The sequence below is a fragment of the Protomyctophum bolini genome (genome assembly GCF_963924005.1).
Source record: "Protomyctophum bolini genome assembly, chromosome: 13".
Taxonomy (NCBI): Eukaryota; Metazoa; Chordata; class Actinopteri; order Myctophiformes; family Myctophidae; genus Protomyctophum; species Protomyctophum bolini.
In genome coordinates, this window is record NC_137874.1 from 39,503,328 (window position 1) to 39,528,327 (window position 25,000).

Consider the following 25,000-nt stretch of genomic DNA (forward strand, 5'->3'; position numbering starts at 1 on the left):
CTGGCCAGCAGCACATCGTAAAACACCCCCTCCATGACCCTCTGTGAAAACAGGCCCTTCTAAACAACACCCTTTCACATTTAAAAGGTTTCTTTTTTCCCTTCTTATACTGGGAGGAGGAAGACATCTCAAATGACCCCCGCTACGGTCTTTATATGATATGAGCCAAAACAAGCATTTCAACACCACGTCCTCTCTCTGTCGGTGGGGAAAGCTCATAATGGGTCCATAAAAACTCTTTAGTACTTTACTACCTTTCGGAAATAGCTAAAAGTAGCAGATCTACGAGCTCGAAACGCGGTTCGAGCTCGTAGAAACGCTACTTTTTATGCTTTCGTGCGGCGGTGTATAGTTACTACAGTGTCAGAAGACACACACATAGACATCAAAGGGGGCTTCAGCCTCTGCCCTTTTACGCGTCTGTAAAACAACTACTCTTTCCAGACCATGAATGCAGCGTTTACTACAAATGCAAATGCCACTCCTCTCCTTTCCATGCCATGGCGGAAGGCAGCATTCAGGAGAATTGCTGTTTTTCCCCTAAGTCTCCTGAACTAGTTTGAACACAGTATTTTGCGTCAAACAAATTTGTTTAGAAATCCATGTCGTACCCCCCTGAAAATAGCTGATCTACAAGCTCTGCTTTGTGAGCTTGTAGATCTGCTATTTTTGTCCCAACAGTGCCCTCCTAGGGTATTTCAGCCCCCTGCCTCTCTAAACACTCTCTGTACGTCCCTGTGGTCAGATGGCAGATACTACAGTTTCTATGATCAGTTTACTGACAAAACAAAAGCACACAAAGTTAGAATATGGAGATTGGAGATAAGAGGTTTCGGTGTTCCTTCTGGTATAGGAATCCATCATATATATATATATATATCCCTCAGGCAGGCAGAGACTCCACAGAACCACATCACTGCATCCACACAGAACAGGTCCAGGTCAGTGTTCTGCAGGCTCTGTGACAGACTCAGAACCACATCACTGCATCCACACAGAACAGGACCAGGTCAGTGGGCTGCAGGCTCTGTGACAGACTCAGAACCACATCACTGCATCCACACAGAACAGGGTCCAGGTCAGTGTTCTGCAGGCTCTGTGACAGACTCAGAACCACATCACTGCATCCACACAGAACAGGACCAGGTCAGTGGGCTCTGTGACAGACTCAGAACCACATCACTGCATCCACACAGAACAGGTCCAGGTCAGTGTTCTGCAGGCTCTGTGACAGACTCAGAACCACATCACTGCATCCACACAGAACAGGACCAGGTCAGTGTTCTGCAGGCTCTGTGACAGACTCAGAACCACATCACTGCATCCACACAGAACAGGGTCCAGGTCAGTGTTCTGCAGGCTCTGTGACAGACTCAGAACCACATCACTTCATCCACACAGAACAGGGTCCAGGTCAGTGTTCTGCAGAGCTCTGTGACAGACTCAGAACCACATCACTGCATCCACACAGAACAGGTCCAGGTCAGTGTTCTGCAGAGCTCTGTGACAGACTCAGAACCACATCAGAACCACATCACTTCATCCACACAGAACAGGCTCTGTGACAGACTCAGAACCACATCACTGCATCCACACAGAACAGGTCCAGGTTGGTGTGACAGACTCAGAACCACTTCATCACTTCATCCACACAGAACAAACTGGGAGCTGCTGGACAACATACTGTAGTGGACAGGACTGTATACTGGGAACGCTGGGCTAATGGCCAACATCACTCACAATAACACCACGCGCTGTGTTAGAGAGAGAGGGAGAGAGAGAGAGAGAGAGAGGGGCTACAGCCAGAGGCAGCTGCTTGCCATTATCTGCGTGCACTACCTGCGGCGGACCTACGGGGGCGATGTTTGTCCCTCCTCGCCTGTCCATCCATCCTTTTTTTTGGTAACAATATTATACTCCATGTATGTGGTCAGTGGGGTCCGGGGAGGGGGGGGGGGGGGGGGACCCCCAGGGGCCCTTGAGGGAGTTCCAAGGGGAGTCCCCCCCTCCCAGCTAAATGATAGCTTGGAACCAAATGGACCCTTATGGGTCTGTAACTCTGAGAGTGTACGAATGGAACCAAATGGACCCTTATGGGTCTGTAACTCTGAGAGTGTACGAATGTAACCAAATGGACCCTGTTAGGTTAAATTAACATTGATTATACAATATAGATTGGGGTAGAAGAGATATAAATGCCATTAAATGGGGGGTCCGTACTCCGTAGACTAATGCATGTCAAACTGGGGGTCCTTGAAATTAAACGGGTTGAGAATCTCTGCTAGAGCCGTAAAGATCTTCTCTCATGGGGGGTCCCTGGCATATCTCTTCAAATGGGGGTCCACGGGGCTAATTAGAGTCAATTTAGGGGGTCCTTGACATGAAAAGGTTTGGGAGAGGGAACCACTGATGTATGTAATGGCCTATAATTATAGCTGTGATATTATCAAACAATATATTATGAAAACACCTGTAAATCTGAGATCACTGGGGACTTCTGCACACAATGCTCTAGTCTAGGGTGTCATCACCGGTTATATAATTTCAAAAGAATCCATTGACAAATTGTTTTAACCCATTCTGAACGGAAACCCCTTTTGGCGTTAGCGTCATGTTGTGCTTTAGCTATTGAAAAATAGCAGATCTACAAGCTCACAGCGCGCCACCGAGTGGCGCGCTACGAGCTTGTAGGTCTGCTATTTTTTGAAAAATCGAAGAACGACTGACATTTTTTAGAATCTGATCTCAGGTCAGAATGGGCGAATCAGACCAGTGTGTGTCCAGTGGAAACCTCGTATGAATCTGATCCCAGGTCAGAATGGGTTAATAAAGAGGGGAAATGGAAGAGAGAGAGAGAGAGACTCGTACACGTTGTATGAATGGTAACCAAGGGACAGGAATGCAATGATATTGTTACATATATGCCGCCATAGAAAACTCAATGATATTGTTATGTTACACATACTGTATGCCCCTATAGAAAAAGGGACGACTGTATGCAATGCATTATGGGTCTGTATTCTCTGGAGACGAGGAGGGTACAAATGGAACCAAAATGGACCTGTGTCATGTGGCGCGCACACACAACTCTCTCAAAGTTAAATAGGCAGTGAGTATTGACTGGAGACCCATATAATAAGACAAACTAAAACATGGTATATAAATGGGTGGGTGGGTCCTAGTAATACATGTCACACTGCCTGGGAGTGCTTCTTGAAATGCAAAAAGGTTGAACATAAATATCTGTCATAATTAAAAGGTATGTGTATTATTGGTTTCTTTCAAAAACCTGAAAAGGGCATCTTTTAGGAGATCACCTTTCCCCATGTCTCTCTTGTATAGGCCTACATGAAGTGTTTTGTATTTGTTGATGATTGATAACATGTATTATTGTGTTATTTCTGTATGCTTTGTTGATGAATTGAATACATAGACATACAGTAGGACCACAGTGGAAACAACAAGTAATGTTATGATTATCCTTTTATCCTTAATGTCTGTCTGACTATCTGTACCACGTGCTGTTTACCTTTCTGACAAATACAAGTATGCAAGCAATCAATCAATCAAGTCAAACAATCCTCTGAGTGTACAAATTAACCCCCTTTACAGGTCTGTAACTCTGAGAGTGTACACATTGAACCAAATGGACCCTTACAGGTCGGTAACTATGAGAGACGTACAAATGGAACCAGATGGACACTGGTCTGTAACAATGAGACTGTACAAATGGAACCAAATGGACCCTTACAGGTCTGTAACTATGAGAGTACACACATTGAACCAAATGGACCCTTACAGGTCTGTAACTCTGAGACTGTACAAATGGAACCAAATGGACCCTTAGAGTTACTGTAACTCTGAGAGTGTACACATTGAACCAAATGGACCCTTACAGGTCTGTAACTATGAGAGATGTACAAATGGAACCAGATGGACACTGGTCTGTAACTATTTGACTGTACAAATGGAACCAAATGGACCCTTACAGGTCTGTAACTCTGAGACTGTACACATGGAAACAGATGGACACTGGTCTGTATCTAATGAGACTGTACAAATGGAACCAAATGGACCCTTACAGGTCTGTAACTATGAGACTGTACAAATGGACCCTTACAGGTCTGTAACTATGAGACTGTACAAATGGACCCTTACAGGTCTGTAACTATGAGACTGTACAAATGGAACCAAATGGACCCTTACAGGTCTGTAGCTAATATGAGACTGTACAAATGGACCCTTAACAGGTTTGTAACGCTGAGATTGTACAAATGGAACGTCAATTTAAACCGAGTTAAATCAGTTTAGACTAGGGGTCCCGCGGGCCAAAAGATAAACAGACAGGCACATGGTATGAAATGAGGGGTCAATGACTCCTAACCCTAATGCATAGAACACTTTGGGGGTCCTTGAATTGCAGACATGATTACAGTTCGGTTCATGAGAATAAAAGTGAATGGAAGTGCTAATATTAATAGTGCAGAAAAACTCACCCTCCTCTCCTCGGCCCAGTAGAAGTAGGTCCATTGAGATGACCCAGAGCAGAACCATCCTCCTCTTCCATGTCAGACCCATCGTGCAGTGAGTGACCGCTCCAGATCCAGTAAAAACAGGTCAACGATAGAACAACTAAAGTTGTGTGTTTCGGTCACTGATCTTTGACTTTGGTCTGAATTATAATGACTTAAAATGTGGGGAAATCGGGTCAGCTTGGTCTTGACATGCCCACCGACACAACAACAACCCCTGTCCACATCTATCTACAATGTAAAGTTCTCGACAAGCCCAACTGTTAAGATAATAAGAAACGTACTTTTTGTTTTAAATTTGTATAAAAGCTAGACCTGACTGCAAATGATGCCAACAGAGTCAGTTAAGACGTCATATGACTGTGGACTGGTTGCAATAATACAGGATCTTTAAAAGATATGGTAATAATAACAACCACTACTTAAAAGCTATAAAATGTGATTAGTCTATTAAGGGGCAATCATTAACAGCTTGTCCTCCTCTTCGGCTCCACGGTACATTCCAGGTCTCCTCTGCGGTATCCTTCCTCCTCCTCACAGACAAACCGCGTCCGATCAAACTTATGATTATGATGAATAATGATTGTATCCTTATTGTTTAATGAATTATACGCTCTCTTTGTGTCCGGTATACGGTTTACAGGTCCAACACTTCAGATCACATCAGATCGATATGGAGAGACCTTTTTTTCAATCCAACAAAACAACAAATCACTGCACTTGAGTTCCAGCCGCGAAGTTGATGAAAAAAAGACCAGAAGAAAATCGTGGTTGGGAGGTGAAAAAAACCCTTTTTATCCGTCGTTAAATCTCCCACTTGGGTCCGTTTCTTCTTGTATATAAGCGTGTTTGTTCTCAGGCGGTTGGTAGGTGAGGGTTGTGGGGTTTTTAGGAGACAAAAATCCTCCGTAAGAAAGAACGAACGAAAAGGCTGTTTGGAGGTTGGTTGGTTCGGCTCTCAGGATTGACCAAAAAAAAAACCCCAGTGATCTTTCAGGAGGAGAAAAAATGAGAAAAATGACGATATTTATTATCGTGAAATCATCATAACTGGATCGGATGGATCAGTAGATCAGTCACGTGCGCGTTAATAATAATAAAGGCATTTAAAAAAGTTGCACGCTGGCTAATCCTCTCCCCGGTGGTAGACTCTCTCTGTCTCTCTCTCTCTGTATGGCAGAGTGTTTTGTGTGTAGATTCTGTGCTCAAACACACACACACACGCAGCAGCAAACAGCACAATGCAACGGAACCAACAGCAGCCCTGCTCTGCTGCATGGAGGCTCCGCCCCCTTCGGCAGCACGCCCCGCCCCCTGCCCGTGGTGGGTGGAAGAAGAGAGAGTGATTCTCAAACATTCTGTATCTCAAACATTCTCATGTCAATATTACACAAACCACAAAAAAATGTGTAATGTGTAGGCTGCTATGTATTTATTTTGGCCGCGGACCATACCCATACCCACCCATCTGAAAAGGTTTAGCCATATGGCAGCCAGCCAGCCAGGGGATGTTATCAAAATAAGAGAAGTTGTCAAAATCTGATCTACAAGCTCGCAGCGAGCTTCCACATCTGATACTTTTTTAACCAGCCCAACATATATAGGCCCTAAAATCTAAATGGATAAAGTGGTTAAGAAGTTTGTGATATTCAAGTTATAACTAAACTACTTTTTCTGCTGGGGCTTATATTAATCAAGTATAGGCCTAAATGTAGCAAGCCTACAATGTATAGGAATATCCCACTTTTAAAAGTAAAAGCGACGTTATTTGGCATTTTAACTTGAGTCAAAATATATAGCCTACATAAAAGGCATTGTATGTAACTTTGCCCTGCTTGGCTGTGTGTGTGTGTGTGTGTGTGTGTGTGTGTGTGTATACAAAACAATCAATAGGTTGTTTGTAAAACCATCATTTCCCTGAGTCTAGCCCAGCTGGAGGAGTGTGGTGGTGTTTACCTGGAGTGACACACTGTGTTTTTTGTTAGGGTAGCCTCTACTGCAGTGCTTTGATTGATTGATTGAAATATTTATTAACAGTTTGAAGAATTACAGTACATTTCAAGCACAAACTCAATACAAAGACTGTTAACTGTGAGTGGACGACCCAATTAAGCATTACACTTGTTTACAACAGGGTCCACATTGTTCAATTCCCAAACCTTTCCCCCCCCCCAGAATGACACTCATTACCCCACAGACCCCAATTAGAAAATATATGCCAGCCCCATAAGAGAATATATTTACGGCTGTAGCAGCTGTGATTTTCAACTATTGTAATTTCCCCTGGTTGGACCTGAATTAGGCTATAAGGTCCCATATTTAATGGAATTTCTATCTCTGGGATTTCGATTTATATTGTAAAATCAAAGTTCATTTCACCCTGGGAGTGTACAAATGGAACCAAATGGATCCATTTGGTTCCATTTGTACACTCTCTGGGTTACAGACCCATAAGGGTCCACTTGGTTCCTATAATTATCATTTAGCTGGGGACCCTGTGGAACTCTCTCAAGGACCCCTGGGGGTCCCCGGACCACACTTTGGGAACCACATTGTAAATGTATTCCACAGCTGTTTGACGGTCTGTTTTTCCGTTTTGTGTTTCCTGTGAGGACTGCGGATGAAAATTAGCAACTGTGCTATAGTATAGTATATCCGGTGTATTTATGTCCATGTGACGTCCATGCATTGTCCTGTCCAAATAAACACATAAAGAAAGAAAAGTTTGGTATACACAAAACAAAAGTCTTAACAAAATGCCTTAAGAGTGTAAAAAAAAAACTTTATTAGTGCTCATGATTATGCAGAATGTCAAATTGTACGTTGTGAGATTTTGCTGCTATATCCGAACAGACAAAGTAAAAAATAGGGCTAGAGCGGTGCCCATTGGGCACTGGCCTACTGGGAATGATGCAAGTTGGAAATAGGACATAGGCCTGGTAAAGTAATGTAAAAGTATGCCTACCTCAAAGTTATGCACCTGGCTTGAGTAAATGTAGGCCTACTTACTGCGTGGCTGCACGTCACGTGACACCACCATACTAGGCTACTAAATGCAACTGTGGCTCGCCTCGAAGCATCTTTCTCTCTTCTCAGTACGTCCGCCAGAGGGCAGCAACAACAACAACCGAAGCTCAGCATGCTGCGTTTGAATTATGGTTTTGGCCCCGTTTAATAGGGGTTTACAAAAAATGACATTTAATATGTTCGGCTCTTCAGGGATGGATTGAAGCCTGAAAAAAATGATAAAATAAAAATGCAGAGCAAAAGGCTGAGCGGCTGCCAGGAAAACTAATCAGGAAAAAGACCGTTAAATATTGTCTAAATAGCCTGCAGTCACCATCATTTATAAATTATAATGGATGGAATGCATGTGTCAGATGTCAAACTTTGCAACAAGCTGATTCATTACCGATTCAATGGACTCCTAACATGGGTGGGCCCTGCTGGTTGGAAAGTAACTAAGTACATTTACTCAAGTACATTTTTGAGGTACTTCATGGCTTTTCTTAATCTTATATGGGCATGTCCAATTTCTTCGACAGCGTTAGATTTTAGATTAACACAAAACACATGTTAACCAATTAAACCCACTTTGACTCTTCAAAAGTAGTCCATCTTTTATATATAAGCTCACAACGCTCACAAAGCAACCTGTTGTGAGCTTGTAGATCTGCTTTTTACTTAACTATAGGACATTCTGCATTTAAAGTATAATGAGCACCTTTACTGTACATTTGGTTGATGCCAATACTTTTATACTCAAGTAAATGTTTGAATACACAACTTTTACTGTACTAATGGTGAATATTTCTGCATGGTGCATTACGTACGTTAGCCAATACAGCAGATGTATAAGCTCCAGGGCACAATCATAGAAGCAACTCTGAGAGTCGGAGCCAGTTGAGTCTAGAGATCAAGGTTTCCAGCTGATTGTGAACCAGGGAGACGAGTCAGGCTGACCTGAGTCAGTGTAATGTGTATGAGTGAGCAGACACACGCAACATAACTTTATAGCTATTGACAAACAGCAGATATACAAGCTCATATAGACAGCACAGAGTGTCGTGTTACAAGTTTGTAGATCTGCTATTTTTTTGAAAAGTTGTGAAAATGTGTGCAAAAATATTTAAACAGGAAGAAGTGGTGGTGGTGGTGGATTATACACACGCTTTTAGCCAAAGTTCATATACTTACAAAGTTACGATATGAAAACCATGCATCTTTGACTTAAACAATGGAAGTATGTTAAACATAGAACCTCTGTGGAAGTCTCAAGCTGGTAAAATCATCATCATGAACAACAACAACCACAGCTGCCCAAAAATACATGAACAGGTACGGTAGGCTACAGTGCAGTACTTGGAACTGTTTGTGCCGTTTCTTCAAAACATTTTAGTTCATTAGTTGAAGTGGGTCCACCGTGCACTGTACGTGTAGCCTACGTGGTGCTGAACTCTTCTAACTCTCAGATTTAATTTGTGCGAGAAAAAACTCTATACATATAATATAGAGTAATATCAAAGGATTTGTCTAGCTATAATTATGGCGCTGTGAAACATTTGGGGGCCAGAGGTTCTGCTCTGGCATCTAAGGAGTGTGTGCACAGTTTCTCTGTGATCAAGACAATTAATGGTGTCTGGACGGACGGACGGACGGACAGACGGACAGACAGACAGACAGACGGACGGACGGACGGACAGCCAGCCAGCCAGCCAGTCAGCCAGCCAGCCAACCAACCAACCAGCCAGCCAGCCAGTCAGCCAGCCAGCCAGCTAGTCTCTGAGACAAAAGAGGCCATTAGGCGGCCTATACATGACTGTATGGTCATGGGACCACGTGCAATACCTTCACGGACCACCAGTGGTCCACCGACCACATGTTGAAAAGCCCTAGGCTGGTCTATACAGAGGGATTTAAGTCAAGGTTATAAGTAACAAATTGAGGGGGGGCGCCTCTTCCAGCTTATCATGGGTGGGCCGTGTGGACCCTAGCTCTCCTCCAGACCTCCACACACACACACACACACACACACACACAGTCACAGTCACAGTCACACACAGCTGTACGATCTCACCCGTAACCTCGGCTAACTCCCAAACAAACCCTGCGTGTTTACACGTCCTCGTTCACCCCACAAAATGACAAGCTTTTCTCCGGCCTTTCATGTGCAATTTGTGCCGTGAAAGTGGGGCTCAGACCCTCCTCGGTGTCAGGGAGAGTGGGAGCGCTCTCTCACGACCAAATATTATATAAAGTCAGGCTAAACTAATAACTATATAAGCATGGTCGCTGTCGCCGTGCGGAAACCTCTTATCTCCATTGTTTGGAACCCCTTTTGGTGTTAGCATTATGCTATGCTTTAGCTATTGAAAAATAGCAGATCTACAAGCTCATAGCGCGCCACCGAGTGGCGCGCTACGAGCTTGTAGGTCTGCTATTTTTGAAAAATCGACTGAAGAACGACGGACATAGAAACATACAGTAGCTTTTTCAGAAAACTGTCGTATACTGATATAGAGAAGACATTTTTTTGAATCTGATCTCAGGTCAGAAGTGTGTTTCCTCGTACATCGACGTCCTATACGAGGCATCGGAAGCAGCAGATCCAGGAGCTGGAAGCGCTATATGTTGACGCTTTTGAATTTGAAATCCTGAAAAAAAAACAGGAACAGTTTTGTGAGGTGTGAGGTTTCAGGCTGACAGAGACGATATTTACTCAAGTATATACTTGAGTAAATATCTTATTAGGCTACCATTTTGAGGTAAAGCCTGTGTTTGCTTTACTTGAGTAGGCCTACTTCCATTTTTGTTCCCACATCGAGATTTAAAAAATGTCTTCTAAATTCTGACAGTTTTCTGAAATACCTACTGTACATGTTTCTATATGTCAGAGGTGCTCAATATTTCATTTCGAGGATCCCAAAAATGTATTAATTAATTGGCCGCCGACCTCCATCTGAAAATATGTAGTTCCAGGGACCTCCAGAAACAAAGATTTGTGCCTCATTTTCATGATTTTTCAAAAAACAGCAGACCTACAAGCTCGTAGCGCACCACTCGGTGGCGCGCTATGAGCTTGTAGATCTGCTATTTTTCAATAGCTAAAGTATGCTTAGTTAAGTAATGTTAAGTAATGCTTATAGTTAAAACACCAAAAGGGGTTCCCGTCCAGAATGGATTAAATTATACTCAGAGGCAAATATTGTAGCCTGTATATACTTTTTACTCCACTACAATTATCTGACGGCTTTACTTATATATATATATATACGGCTATATACTTGCAGATTTAAGATTATTAATGCAAAACCGAAGCCTTATATAAACGGCACCATGTAACTTTCCTCCTACCCTGGATTTGAACCCCGGTTTTCTGACATTTTCACCACTGAGCTACAGTAGTATAGAAGCATGCCTGTGCCTGCTGCTTGCTCAGGGGAGAAATTGAATCTGGACCATCAGGTCAAAATGTGTGTCAGATCCATGTGTCTATAGGTGAGACCTGATGACTTTTGACACGATCTATGACGACCCCAAATTGTATAAGTTATATTTTATCAGCTATACTGTACACTACCATACATACAGTATATACATATTGCACAAAAATAAATTTTATCCCCTTCAAAAGTTACACGATAGTACCGCTTTAATTTGTTGTTGGCTGTTGTTGACTAGATGATCCAAATGTGAGGCGATGTATTGGCTAATTTTGATGAAAAAAAACAAGTGTGTACAACTGTGTACTTTTGGTACTTTTGGTCGACGGACATTTTTCATCTTAGTTTTAGTCGACGAAAACAACACTGGTCTTCTACCACTAATACGAGGTATAGGCCAGGCCAGCTCGCTCCAATCACTGGAGCACACCTGGTGCTAATAATCTGCCTGTGGTGCACGCGCCCACAGAATCATTTTCCAAGTCATCAGTGCAGGCCAGAACATCAGGTGCAAGTCATCAGCAAAAAATAAATAAAAATTGATCCGTCCTTAGAAAGAGGATATGAAATAGAGCCATTGTTGTTCTCAAAGACGTATTTAACCCACTTCCCTGACACCTGCAAGCCTGCGTGTGATGATGACGTGATGACAACGTCGATTCTTGCATTGGTTCTATAGAAAATAAATGTGTTCTTCGGTGAGTGGAGGAGAAAGCATCACAGTGACCTAATAAAAGCCACCATTTTCTCTGTCATCTATTGGATTGGTTGGGGGGGGGTGTAATTATTTATAAGCTAAATAATTAGCTTAATGTTGCAACATTGTTTTCTCACTCAACAGTAAACAAACCAACATACAACGTATACAGGGTATATCTGCACATTTCTATAAAGTAACAATTTAAGGACTTTTAATAGTCTAGTTGTAATTTAAATACATCATAAAATAAGACGTCAAAAGTAATCAACCAACTATAGCCTATACTATAAAACATTTTCAAACATTGTCCAAATTGTGACCAGCTGAGAAGGAAGCAAACATTGAGATCTACATTCATTCTGATCTCTAAACTGCCTCCCCCTGGCCAGCCGGGGCGCCAGATGGAGGGGAAAGGAACTGGTTGGAATAACGTGTTCCTTCCACGCGCTACGTCCAACCAGGGAAACTCCCCCCTGTCAGGTGTAAAGGAGCAACTTGGACACTCAGGCATGAGTTCAAGTCCGTTGCTCTCCCCTTGTCCCCCATATATGGGGACTAGGTTGGTGGAGGGTGTGTAGAGCCCAGGATCACAATTAGATGATTGACACAGGGGTGAAAAATGGGTTACAAAATCGTGGGATAAAAAAAAAAAAAGATCTACTATCATTCACACTCGCCACACCCATGCATGTGAGCTTGCAGATCAGTTATATTTCCATGATATACATGTATCTGTGGGACAGAGTCAAACTAATGCCTCGACTCATACAATTCCAAGTGCTTGTGCTTGCCGTGCATGTGTCCGGGGGGGGGGGGGGGGGGGGAGGACACACGGCAAAATATGATTTTGTTTTGGGGGGGTTTGAGGCCTGAAAAGGTTGAGAACCACTGACCTAAGCAACTATTGTCTGTCTTATGCATCAGATTCTGTTGCATGTCTTTGTGTTTTTCACAATAGCCGAGTCATCATTAGACAAGACATCTGCCTCCACTAATCATTAGTGATCCACAACATCCCCCCTCCCCAAACCCCACGCACACACACACACACACACACACACACACACGCACACACACACACACACACACTCTAACTCACTTCAATGCATTGTTGAGCGCTCACTGTTGTGACATAAGGCTGACCTTCCTCTTCTTTTACAGTGGGCCAGTCACAAGGAGGACCCTAAAATGGGGGGGGGGAGGGGGGAGAAGGAGTGCAGAGAATGCTGATTGCAAAGAAAGGAGTGATTGACCTTTTCAACCGTAAAACGTGTGATCTGGAGTGTGTTAAGTGTCAGTGCATTGTCACTGTCGTCTTCAATCAAACAGGTCAGCACAGCTATAGGCCCCTTTTCCTCTTTCAATGAGCTATAGGCCCCTTTTCCTCTTTCAATGAGCTATAGGCCCCTTTTCCTCTTTCAATGAGCTATAGGCCCCTTTTCCTCTTTCAATGAGCTATAGGCCCCTTTTCCTCTTTCAATGAGCTATAGGCCCCTTTTCCTCTTTCAATGAGCTATAGGCCCCTTTTCCAAACAAAAGCTTTCACGGAGCCGGCGGGCATTTTTTGTTTGTTGGTTCCATTTCATATTCCGATATTCCCAACTTTCAGGGTTCTTTGAACCAGATCATTCTCAGTGGAAACACTCTGAACTGGTTCAATATTATTAGGTGGGGGAAAAATACCTGAACCGGTTCAACCCCCGGTGGAAGAGGGGCCGTAGTGTAAGTCACAAAAACAGCAGATGTACAAGCTGGCATATAGCGCTGACCACTGTTACGACCTAAAACCCTATATAAATGATTTGCAGACCGCTGCCATCTTAACATCAGAGTTTGGAAGCACTCGTTTTCAGTGAAGCAACATCCCGCTGCCTCCTGCATTATTATGTGCAAATTCAAAACAGGTGGTACGCAGGGGCAGTTGAGTGACATCTAACGAGCACTTCCAAACTGCAACACTTAAGAAGAATCACCTGCAAGGACCAGACTAGAGCATGTTGTGTCTGTGTGTCCTCTATTCTCCAGACTAGAGAGCATGTTATGTTTGTGTGTCCTCTATTCTTGAGACTAGAGCATACAAGCAAACAAGCGAAGCAGTCTCTCTCTCTCTCTCTCCTGCTTCTTCCTTCCCCCAGGTCTGGACTTACAGTATAGTATAATCGCTTCCAAATACCACTTCCTCCTCAGTGGCTGCCTGGCTGGCAGCCACGCTTTTTTTTATGAAGGCACTTCCACCAAACTGGCCTTTTACTTTAAGAGGTGTCGGGAGTAAAGATGTGGAAGTAAATTGCCCTGGCAGTGAGTGCGATAACGGTGTAGCCTCAAAGTGTGTCTGTGGCTCACAACAACCCGTTTCCTTTCACAAGGACCGTGGCCACGGACCGCCACGGACCCACACAAGAGATGATTTATGTTAAAGAACGTTCACGGTTATTCACATGTTTTCATAATTTTCCACGTCTTTTTTTTTTATGTTTTTGAAAATAGCTGACCTTTATACAAGCTCACAATGACGCAATGTTGTGAAAAATAGCCTATATTTTAGGATATAGCCATAGTAATAATGGGAATAGTTAAATTATTTTTGAGGGGGGGCGGTATATGTTCAGCAATTCGTGTAGATTAAATTCCCATTGACAATGAATGGAGGATTTTACGTCATATAGTGTCTGAGAAAATCGGCTTAGTGTCTATTTTTGCCCTACACATACATAAAATTCCCATTGACAATAAATGGAGAATTTTACATCATAGTGTCTGCAATATCTTACGTGCATGATGATGTACGATGATAAGAGCGCACCTCACTTCACACGGGGTGTGATTTTCGATTCTATATATCGACTAATTTAGCTGCATGGGGGGACCACCTGGAACCTCCCCATGCGGACCCCATGGGGGGGTCCATGGGGGGGTCCCCGGACCCCACTTTGAGAAGCAGTGCCATATAGCGTTGCATATAGCCTGATAAGTGGGTCACAGAACGTTCTGTCCGACCCGTTCACACAGGGGGCTTTCATAACATCAATCTGACCATGACCTCAATACCTGACATGTGAGAGAGTGACCCACACTACAGGTCAATACCCGTGGGCGTGTGTGTGTGCTGAGGGAAAAGTACTTTCTACTTAAGTAAAAGTATATCAATACGGCAATGTAGCTTTTTAAATATAGAATCGGCCTCAGGTCTAAATGGGTTATAAGTACAGTACTCAAGTAAATGTACTCTTCCACCACTATACAGTATACTGTAGGTCAATAATACCCATGGGGTCACGGCTAACTTCAGCAACACATTACGCTGTGTGTTACCTCCGTGTTACATCAGTATGGTGGATACACTGCTTAGTGCTTTTCAACCCTTTTCACATCAAGGTCCGTTAATTAGATTTAATTTAGATTTAGATTTAATTATTGATGTTGGTACCATTAGGAGATATAACAGGCAAAAGTTGATCAAAATAACAATTCTCCTGCATTCTCTAATTGTGTAGACTTCTAGCCTAAATGAAGTAACGCCTAATAATGTTTAACAATAATTTAACTCTTGAGAGCGTAAAATTAATGCTCATTTTTATGCTCTCAAGAGTTAAAGACCTTTAAGGGTCCATTTTGGTTACCAACCCTCCATCATTTAGCTGGGGACCACCAGGAACCCCCTCCTCAAGGACCACTGGCGGTCCCCGGACCACTGATGATACAGCACACTGCACGGCCCCGTTTCCACCCAAACAACGTTGGTTCTATATAATTAGTGCTCTATATTTTGATATAGCAACCATTGCTATAGAAGAGTGTTTCTCCCTGTCTCTCCAGATCCTTAAAAAACAGAAAATGCAGTTCCTTCAATCAAGAGAGAGAGAGAGAGAGAGAGAGAGAGAGAGAGAGAGAGAACTCATATTATAGCAGGAATAACAGGGTACAGGAGGACACAGAACAGCTGAAATTGGAAGTAGGAAATAGGGAGGCAGCCAAAGTCGTTCGCAGAGACACAAAATTGCAGCTGGAACACTGTAAAACTGAAGCTGATAACTATATATACAGTACTCTCACACTCTCCTCCTGACTGGATGAAATTGGCAACCCACCAGAAAAGACATCTTTCTGTTCATTAAAGAGCTCCTCCACAAGGCCTTGTGGTTACAGTAGCGCGTCTGTCCGCCCCTCATGCCCTGAGACTGGGACTCAGGATGGTGGGGTTCAACTCCCCGGGAGTCTGTCCGCCCCTCATGCCCTGACACTGGGAGGATGGTGGGGTTCAACTCCCCGGGAGTCTGTCCGCCCCTCATGCCCTGAGACTGGGAGGATGGTGGGGTTCAACTCCCCGGGAGTCTGTCCCAGTCCTCCCCTCATGCCCTGAGACTGGGAGGATGGTGGGGTTCAACTCCCCGGGAGTCTGTCCCAGTCCTCCCCTCATGCCCTGAGACTGGGAGGATGGTGGGGTTCAACTCCCCGGGAGTCTGTCCGCCCCTCATGCCCTGAGACTGGGAGGATGGTGGGGTTCAACTCCCCGGGAGTCTGTCCGCCCCTCATGCCCCGAGACTGGGAGGATGGTGGGGTTCAACTCCCCGGAGTCTGTCCGCCCCTCATGCCCTGAGACTGGGAGGATGGATGGTGGGGTTCAACTCCCCGGGAGTCTGTCTGCCCCTCATGCCCTGAGACTGGGAGGATGGTGGGGTTCAATTCCCCGGAGTTCGGGTCACAGCGGCCCGGTCGGTGCCCGCGGGGGACTATCGAGCATCGAACTCAGCAGACACACGCAATTAAAATGGGCCAACTATATATCTGGTGCACATGAGATTCCAACTCCCTTTTTCTGGAGGAATGTCTTGACCTCCGAAAGTAAGTGTACCAGATATATTAGTCCTTGGGCCGGACGAGATATCGGTACCGAAAAGGCGGCAAAGTTTAGTTGTGATTTTTTTATTCCTATACATCCCTAGATCAGGTTTTGATATGATAGACCTTGCTGACTGGTAGCTTTTTAGTGGTTATCACCTCAAACCCCCCTTTTTGGTATATGGCTCTGGTGAAATTGTGTAAAGGCATACATTAATTCACTAAAATTAAAAAAATCGACTTGGTAGTCTAAAATTTGTCATGTAGTATCTTGACACATAGGGGTAAGTAGCAGAATAGGATTTTGGGGCTATCTACCATTGTATTCTTAAATATGACCTACATCATCCTCAGAAACACAAAAATATACACTGTCCGTTTAACAAATAACAACAAAGATGGTTATTTTCCAGCACATTAGGGTGAATATAACTGCCTCACTTGTATATAGAAAACTTCCCATATCCTTAAGCTTCAATTTAAGCCCAAGATGACCTCTCTATCTTGAAGATTACTCTTTCTGTGGCCAAAATGCTGCACTATACCTCAAATCGGAGACATTTTCATTATCAGTCACTATAGCCTTCCAGAGTCCTAGAATGTAACAATAGGTTCACATGTTCTGCAACTACTGCTGTCTGAAGTTAGAAACATGAATACTACAGCAGGAACACAAATGCCTTTTATTATATTTATATTTATTTATTATATTATATGCACATAATAGCTTGTTTCAGTACATAGCCTATCAATAGTCACCCAAATCAATGTGCACCCAAATGTTAATAGAAAATAGGAAAAAAAATAGAAATGTTGAATGGGAGAAGAGGTAGAAACCTGATTGTGTCCACCTTGATGCATTAATATAATTCAACCATCATCACTCCATGTCACCCTCAATAAATATATGTGAAACCACAAGCCGACTATGGTCCTGCATGGTTCTCTAATAGGCACACTGGTGTAAGGGTGATATAGCCTACAACCAGCAAACCCCTTCGTACAGTATACAATTCTTTCATGGTCCTTCGAGCACGGACCACCCTGCCATCAGAGATGGACCGGAGTCCCCCTCCCCAGCTCCACCGCCACCATCGGCGCAGCAGCGACCATGGGCCCCAGCCCCCCAGCAGCCATGGCCCTCAGCCCCCCAGCAGCCATGGCCGTACTGTACTGTACATTATGTGTCGCATGTCGTTATAGGTGAGCCGTACTGTACTGTACATTATGTGTTGCATGTCGTTATAGGTGAGCCGTACTGTACATTATGTGTCGCATGTCGTTATAGGTGAGCCGTACTGTACTGTACATTATGTGTCGCATGTCGTTATAGGTGAGCCGTACTGTACTGTACTGTACATTATGTGTTGCATGTCGTTAAGGTGAGCCGTACTGTACAGTACATTATGTGTCGCATGTCGTTATGTTGTCCAGCATTCACAGCATGTCAGGGCCCTCAGCTCCACAGCAGCAGCCATGGCCCCCACTCCCCCAGCTCCCCAGCAGCAGCCATGGCCCCCACTCCCCAGCAGCCATGGCCCCCACTCCCCCAGCTCCCAGCAGCAGCCATGGCCCCCAGCTCCCCAGCAGCCATGGCCCCCACTCCCCCAGCTCCCAGCAGCAGCCATGGCCCCCAGCTCCCCAGCAGCCATGGCCCCCACTCCCCCAGCAGCCATGGACCCCACTCCCCCAGCTCCCAGCAGCAGCCATGGCCCTCAGCTCCCCAGCAGCCATGGCCCCCACTCCCCCAGCTCCCAGCAGCAGCCATGGCCCTCAGCTCCCCAGCAGCCATGGCCCCCACTCCCCCAGCAGCAGCCATGGCCCCCAGCAGCCATGGCCCCCACTCCCCCAGCAGCCATGGCCCCCACTCCCCCAGCTCCCCAGCAGCAGCCATGGCCCCCAGCTCCCCAGCAGCCATTTCAGGGCTCTATAGGGTCCAGCATTCACAGCATGTCAGAGCTCTATAGGGTCCAGCATTCAATGCATTTCAGGGCTCTATAGGGTCCAGCATTCACAGCATTTCAGGGTTTCTATAGGGTCCAGCATTCACTGCATGTCAGGGCTCTATAGGGTCCAGCACTTTCGTCATGTAGGTCTATAGGGCTCTGAAATAGCATTCAGGGCTCTATAGGATTCAATTAAATAGGTATCAATTCAAGCCTTACATTAGGAGCATGTCTGGGCTCTCTAGGGTCCAGCATTCACAGCATGTCAGGGCCCTCAGCTCCCCAACAGCAGCCATGGCCCCCAGCTCCCTAGCAGCCATGGCCCCCAGTCCCCCAGCTCCCAGCAGCAGCCATGGCCCCCAGCTCCCCAGCAGCCATGGCCCCCACTCCCCCAGCTCCCAGCAGCAGCCATGGCCCCCACTCCCCAGCAGCCATGGCCCCCACTCCCCCAGCTCCCCAGCAGCAGCCATGGCCCCCACTCCCCCAGCTCCCCAGCAGCAGCCATGGCCCCCAGCTCCCCAGCAGCCATGGCCCCCACTCCCCCAGCTCCCCAGCAGCAGCCATGGCCCCCAGCTCCCCAGCAGCCATTTCAGGGCTCTATAGGGTCCAGCATTCACAGCATGTCAGAGCTCTATAGGGTCCAGCATTCAATGCATTTCAGGGCTCTATAGGGTCCAGCATTCACAGCATGTCAGGGCTCTATAGGGTCCAGCAGTCACAGCATTTCAGGGTTTCTATAGGGTCCAGCATTCACTGCATGTCAGGGCTCTATAGGGTCCAGCACTTTCGTCATGTAGGTCTATAGGGCTCTGAAATAGCATTCAGGGCTCTATAGGATTCAATTAAATAGGTATCAATTCAAGCCTTACATAGGAGCATGTCTGGGCTCTATAGGGTCCAGCATTCACAGCATGTCAGGGTCCTCAGCTCCCCAACAGCAGCCATGGCCCCCAGCTCCCCATCAGCCATGGCCCCCACTCCCCCAGCTCCCAGCAGCAGCCATGGCCCCCAGCCCCCCCTAGCAGCCATGGCCCCCACTCCCCCAGCTCCCCAGCAGCAGCTGAGGGCCATGACTGCTGGGGGGCTGGGGCCCATGGTCGCTGCTGCGCCGATGGTGGCGGTGGAGCTGGGGAGGGGGACTCCGGTCCATCTCTGATGGCAGGGTGATCCGTGCTCGAAGGACCATGAAAGAATTGTATACTGTACGAAGGGGTTTGCTGGTTGTAGGCTATATCCGCCTTACACCAGTGTGCCTATTAGAGAACCATGCAGGACCATAGTCGGCTTGTGGCTTCACATATATTTATTGAGGGTGACATGGAGTGATGATGGTTGAATTATATTAATGCATCAAGGTGGACACAATCAGGTTTCTACCTCTTCTCCTATTCAACATTTTTATTTTATTTTTTCCTATTTTCTATTAACATTTGGGTGCACATTGATTTGGGTGACTATTGATAGGCTATGTACTGAAACAAGCTATTATGTGCATATAATATAATAAATAAATATAAATCTAATAAAAGGCATTTGTGTTCCTGCTGTAGTATTCATGTTTCTAACTTCAGACAGCAGTAGTTGCAGAACATGTGAACCTATTGTTACATTCTAGGACTCTGGAAGGCTATAGTGACTGATAATGAAAATGTCTCCGATTTGAGGTATAGTGCAGCATTTTGGCCACAGAAAGAGTAATCTTCAAGATAGAGAGGTCATCTTGGGCTTAAATTGAAGCTTAAGGATATGGGAAGTTTTCTATATACAAGTGAGGCAGTTATATTCACCCTAATGTGCTGGAAAATAACCATCTTTGTTGTTATTTGTTAAACGGACAGTGTATATTTTTGTGTTTCTGAGGATGATGTAGGTCATATTTAAGAATACAATGGTAGATAGCCCCAAAATCCTATTCTGATACTTACCCCTATGTGTCAGGATACTCCATGCCAAATTTCACACTTCCATGTGTATTTATGTAATTTTAGTGAATTTTTATTTGCCTTTACACAATTTCGCCAGAGCCATATACCAAAAAGGGGGGTTTGAGGTGATAACCACTAAAAAGCTACCAGTCAGCAAGGTCTATCATATCAAAACCTGATCTAGGGATGTATAGGAATAAAAAAATCACAACTAAACTTTGCCGCCTCTCCGGTACCGACATGTCATATCCGGGCACTTGGCCCAAGGACTATATAGCCTATATATAAGACTGGGAAAATGGGAGCTAATGCCTCCTTGCTTTGGGAGTCAGTATTATGAAGGGTTGGACTTGGGGGGATAAGCCCCTGCATGCATAATGGGGTGTACCTCACGACACAGGAGATGGCTCCTGCCCACAGAAACAGGAGATATTCTCCTGCTCTATGGGGGGTGTACGTCTTCATGCTACAGAAACAGGAGATAGGCTCCTGCCCCATGGGCTATGGGGCCGTTGGGTCCCAAGGCTACTTATACGTTACTTAAAGAACTGGAGCGACAGCTAGGGGGAGACCGGGCCCTGACTGACTGTTATTTACTTAAAGAACTGGAGAGACCCCCTGACTGACTGCTATATTGAACAAACACTCCTAGCAACGATCGCTATCACAATGTATAGACACACAGCTTTAACTGTAAACAATAAAGAAAGAAAACATATTTGTCGTCAGCTAGGTCGAGAGGTAACAGGGGGTGCACGGCCCAAAAAAGTTTGGGGACCTCTGCTCTATACGAATCAAGATGGACCACAAAACCACCCCAAACAATAGCCGATCTGAAAGCTCACAGTCGAAGAATACAGTTTGAGTATACCACACCGCTACACTAAAGTATATCCAAAACAGCAACAATACAGTGCTTAAGCTTGTAGATCTGATGTTTGTGTTTAGACATTTTCCTCATTTGAAAAAAACAGTTTTGGACATATGAGCTTTCCAACGTATATACATCCAGCTCAACATCTCTCCTATAGAACCAGAGGTGGACATATGAGATTTCCACGGGACAGAGACGACGTACACATCCAGCTCAACATCTCTCCTATAGAACCAGAAGGTTTAAACGGTGTAGAATGGACCGACCGGGTGCTTATTGGCAGCATTCCACATCTTTATAACATCATTGAGCTCTCTGACTGACTGACTGACTGACTGACTGAGCTCAGCCACACATCTGGTGCATGGCCTCTGGTCCACTGACCCACACACACACACGCACACACACACACACACACACACACACACACACACACACACACACACACACACACACACACACAACACAACGCATATTGATTCCAGTTTCCTTTTAAATGAAAAATATGGCTGCGGCTTCATTATGAAAATAACCTTGGAAAAACATCGACTTCACATTTCCAAAATAGGTTATAAGCTTCTCCTCCTCTCCCTCGGAGAGAAGCTAAGCATAAAGGATTTGCAGGAGCCAGGCGCGCACATGCACACGCGCACACACACACAGACACACAGACACACAGACACACACACACACACACACACACACACACACACACACACACACACACACACACACACACACACACAGGATCTGCTAATGAAAAGGCCGTTTCATCATGCTTCTTCCGTACGCCTGAAAATAGCAGATCTACAAGCTCACAATGCGTCGCGGGTGCGACGCATTGTGAGCTTTTAGATCTGCTAATTTCAGGGTCAAGATGACAGAGCTTTCTGGTATAGGCTTGCCCCTCGAATTTAAGACAGTCACGTGTCGTGTAAGACTGTAAGTGACTCGAGGAGTTAATTTTCACGTGCAGGGTGGAAATGGTGATCCTAGTATATGTAAAAATGCATTATTATTTATTATGTTATCTAAGAATGTCATACATTTCTGGTTTTATATAACCAGACACAATGCTGCTGATGCAAGTAGGCCAGGAGGTGGTGGAACATTTTAAGAAATGGAGAAATGGCGCCCTCCCCTGGCTGAACTGTTGTTTGTGGGGGTTTTTTTTTGAGCCAGTGGTTGTAGGGAGTTCCAGCCAGGGGGGTCCCCAGCTGATAGTTTGGAACCAAATGGACCCTATGGGTCTGTAACTCTGAGAGCATACAAATGGAACCAAATGGACCCCTATGGGTCTAACTCTGAGAGCATATACAAATGGAACCAAATGGAACCAAATGGACATTTGTACGCTCTCAGAGTTAAATTAACATTGATTGTACAATATAAATTGGGGGTCCCACAGATATAAATGCCATTAAATGGGGGTCCGTAGACTAATGAATGTCAAACTGGGGGTCCTTGAAATTAAACGGGTTGAGAATCTCTGCTAGAGCCGTATAAACATCTTCTCTCATGGGGGTCCCTGGCATATCCCTTCAAATGGGGGTCCACGGGGCTAATGAGTGTCAATCTGGGGGTCCTTGACATGAATAAAAGTTTGAGAACCACTGCTATAGGCTACAATTAATTATGTCATCAAGTCATCAACATATGACCGAAAAATAAAATACATTTCTTAAATAAAAAATAAATAAAATAAAAAGTTTCAGAGTCAAGTTTTCAGAAAGCATTTTTAAATTATTTTTTATTATTTTATAGCTAATTTACAACAAGCGATTCACTGAACTGGAACATTTTTTTTTCTCATTTTTATTTTGCTCGATATTGTTCATTTTTGTTTAAATATATTTTTCTGCATCAGCTGACTTTGTTGTAACTTCATCGTCATCAGTCTTTTTTTTTTTTCTCAGTAAAAAGTCATATAATATTTTCATTTTTAAGGAATATCACACTATGACATGAATGGCTGTGACATGATGATAAGTTAAGTAATACATTTTTGAATGAAACCGTTCAAAGGAAGAAAATCGAATAAAAACAAATACTGTATTTCCGTCCCGTTTTTAATAGGATGTGTTTCTCGTCGTCAACATGTGTCTGTCTGTGATTCCGCTAGAGAGAGTGTGTGTGTGTGTGTGTGTGTGTGTGTGTGTGCGTGTGCACGCTCGCGCGTGCGTGCATAAGTGTATCCCCCCCCACCCCATAAAAGCATGTATAAATAGATGATGTTTTCGTTGCGTTTTGGAGCGTTTTGTTTGTTTACCTCCTGGGGGAGTGGCTCTCTGATCGATATCTATACTTTGCATCAATTCAGTGTTGCATCGTGGCTAAAACAAATTGTCCCAACCGAGCCACCGTACATAATAATAGCGCCACATCGTTTTACAATATTATGTACAACAGTTCTGGCCAACGTGACGTGAACCCCTCGATCTGTCAATACGATAATTTTAATTAAGCTCCGCTCCCACCCGGGCCAAAAAATAATAACTAACAAAATAAATAATAATAATATACAGACTTGCCTGAAGTGTGTACAACAACAACAACAGAATCGATGACTGTTGGTAGTTCATAAATATTATTGAAGGAAAACGATAAAACGTGGGAAAGAAATTCATCGTTATTTTGTTTAGTTTTTATTTCCCACAAGCGGTTTATCACCACTATACTTCCACCTCCTCTAGCCCATTGATGCCTGAGGCCGAAGCTGGGAATGCCTTCTAGGGCCTGACCTAAGGTTTCTGAAAACCTTCAAATTCTGATGATTTTTAAATAGTTATGTTGCTACATGTATAGCAATAGCTGATGAGACACAGAGAGCGCGCCGGCATCAAGGGTAGAACAATGTATAAGTTGCACCAGGCGTCAATGGGCTAGCTGGGGGAGAGATGGGAAGGTTTAGCACCACCTCCTCCACCTCCTCTGAAGGCTCATACATAGTCTGGATTTACGGTGGTGAGGTGACCACCGAACTACAACATGACGTCACTGAGGTGACCACCGAACTACAACATGACGTCACAGAGCCGCGGTGAAGAGCAAACCACCACCACCACCACTCCAGCCCTTCTCTCTGTTTTTACTCACCACCGCTCAACGTTATTTCAGCTCCGGTGGTCACCTCACCACCGGAGCGGTGGTCACCTCATCACCGGAGCGGTGGTCACCTCACCACCGGAGCGGTGGTCACCTCACCACCGGAGCGGTGGTCACCTCACCACCGGAGCGGTGGTCACCTCACCACCGGAGCGGTGGTCACCTCATCACCGGAGCGGTGGTCACCTCATCACCGAAAATCCAGACTATGAATAGGCCTTGAGAGAGACGGGAAGGAAGTGCTGCAAAAGAAATGAAGACCTCCAACCATTTAAACTTAAATTGAAACCAAACACGTAAACAAACAAACACCCTCGCTCTCCGTGTTATTGGTTTTTAATCCATTCTACAACTCAAAGCAGAGTCCAACAACATGGAACCAAATGGACCCGGTCGTAGCTAATACCGGTTCATTTGGTTCCATTCTGGACGCTGCTCTGAGTTGACGTGATAACAGAGTGGATATAGAAACAGGCTTTAAATCCCATAATGGTCAACAGTGTCTCTCTCTCTTCTCTCTCTCTCTCCCTGTTAATACCTGGATCAGTGCAAACTTTGTACATGCTGATAGTGAACGCACAAACACACACACACACTCTCACACACACACACACACACACACACACACACACACAC

The 25,000-nt window shown here is 44.8% G+C and overlaps 2 protein-coding genes across 3 annotated transcripts in view; one reads left to right on the forward strand and one right to left on the reverse strand.

Annotated features, from left to right (window-relative positions):
• The window catches only part of LOC308327671 (ephrin type-B receptor 4a-like), a gene marked incomplete at its 3' end in the record, with an annotated part of 125,149 nt that extends 119,431 nt beyond the window's left edge, over positions 1 to 5,718 (reverse strand). Inside the window, exon 1 of the mRNA XM_080781196.1 lies at positions 4,497 to 5,718. Coding sequence (XP_080637322.1) covers positions 4,497 to 4,578 — 82 coding nt within the window. The 5' untranslated portion in view covers positions 4,579 to 5,718. The remainder of the gene's footprint in view (positions 1 to 4,496) is intronic.
• The window catches only part of zbtb20 (zinc finger and BTB domain containing 20), a 480,443-nt gene that overhangs the window by 34,462 nt on the left and 420,981 nt on the right, over positions 1 to 25,000 (forward strand). The gene's annotated exons all lie outside the window — the stretch shown is intronic.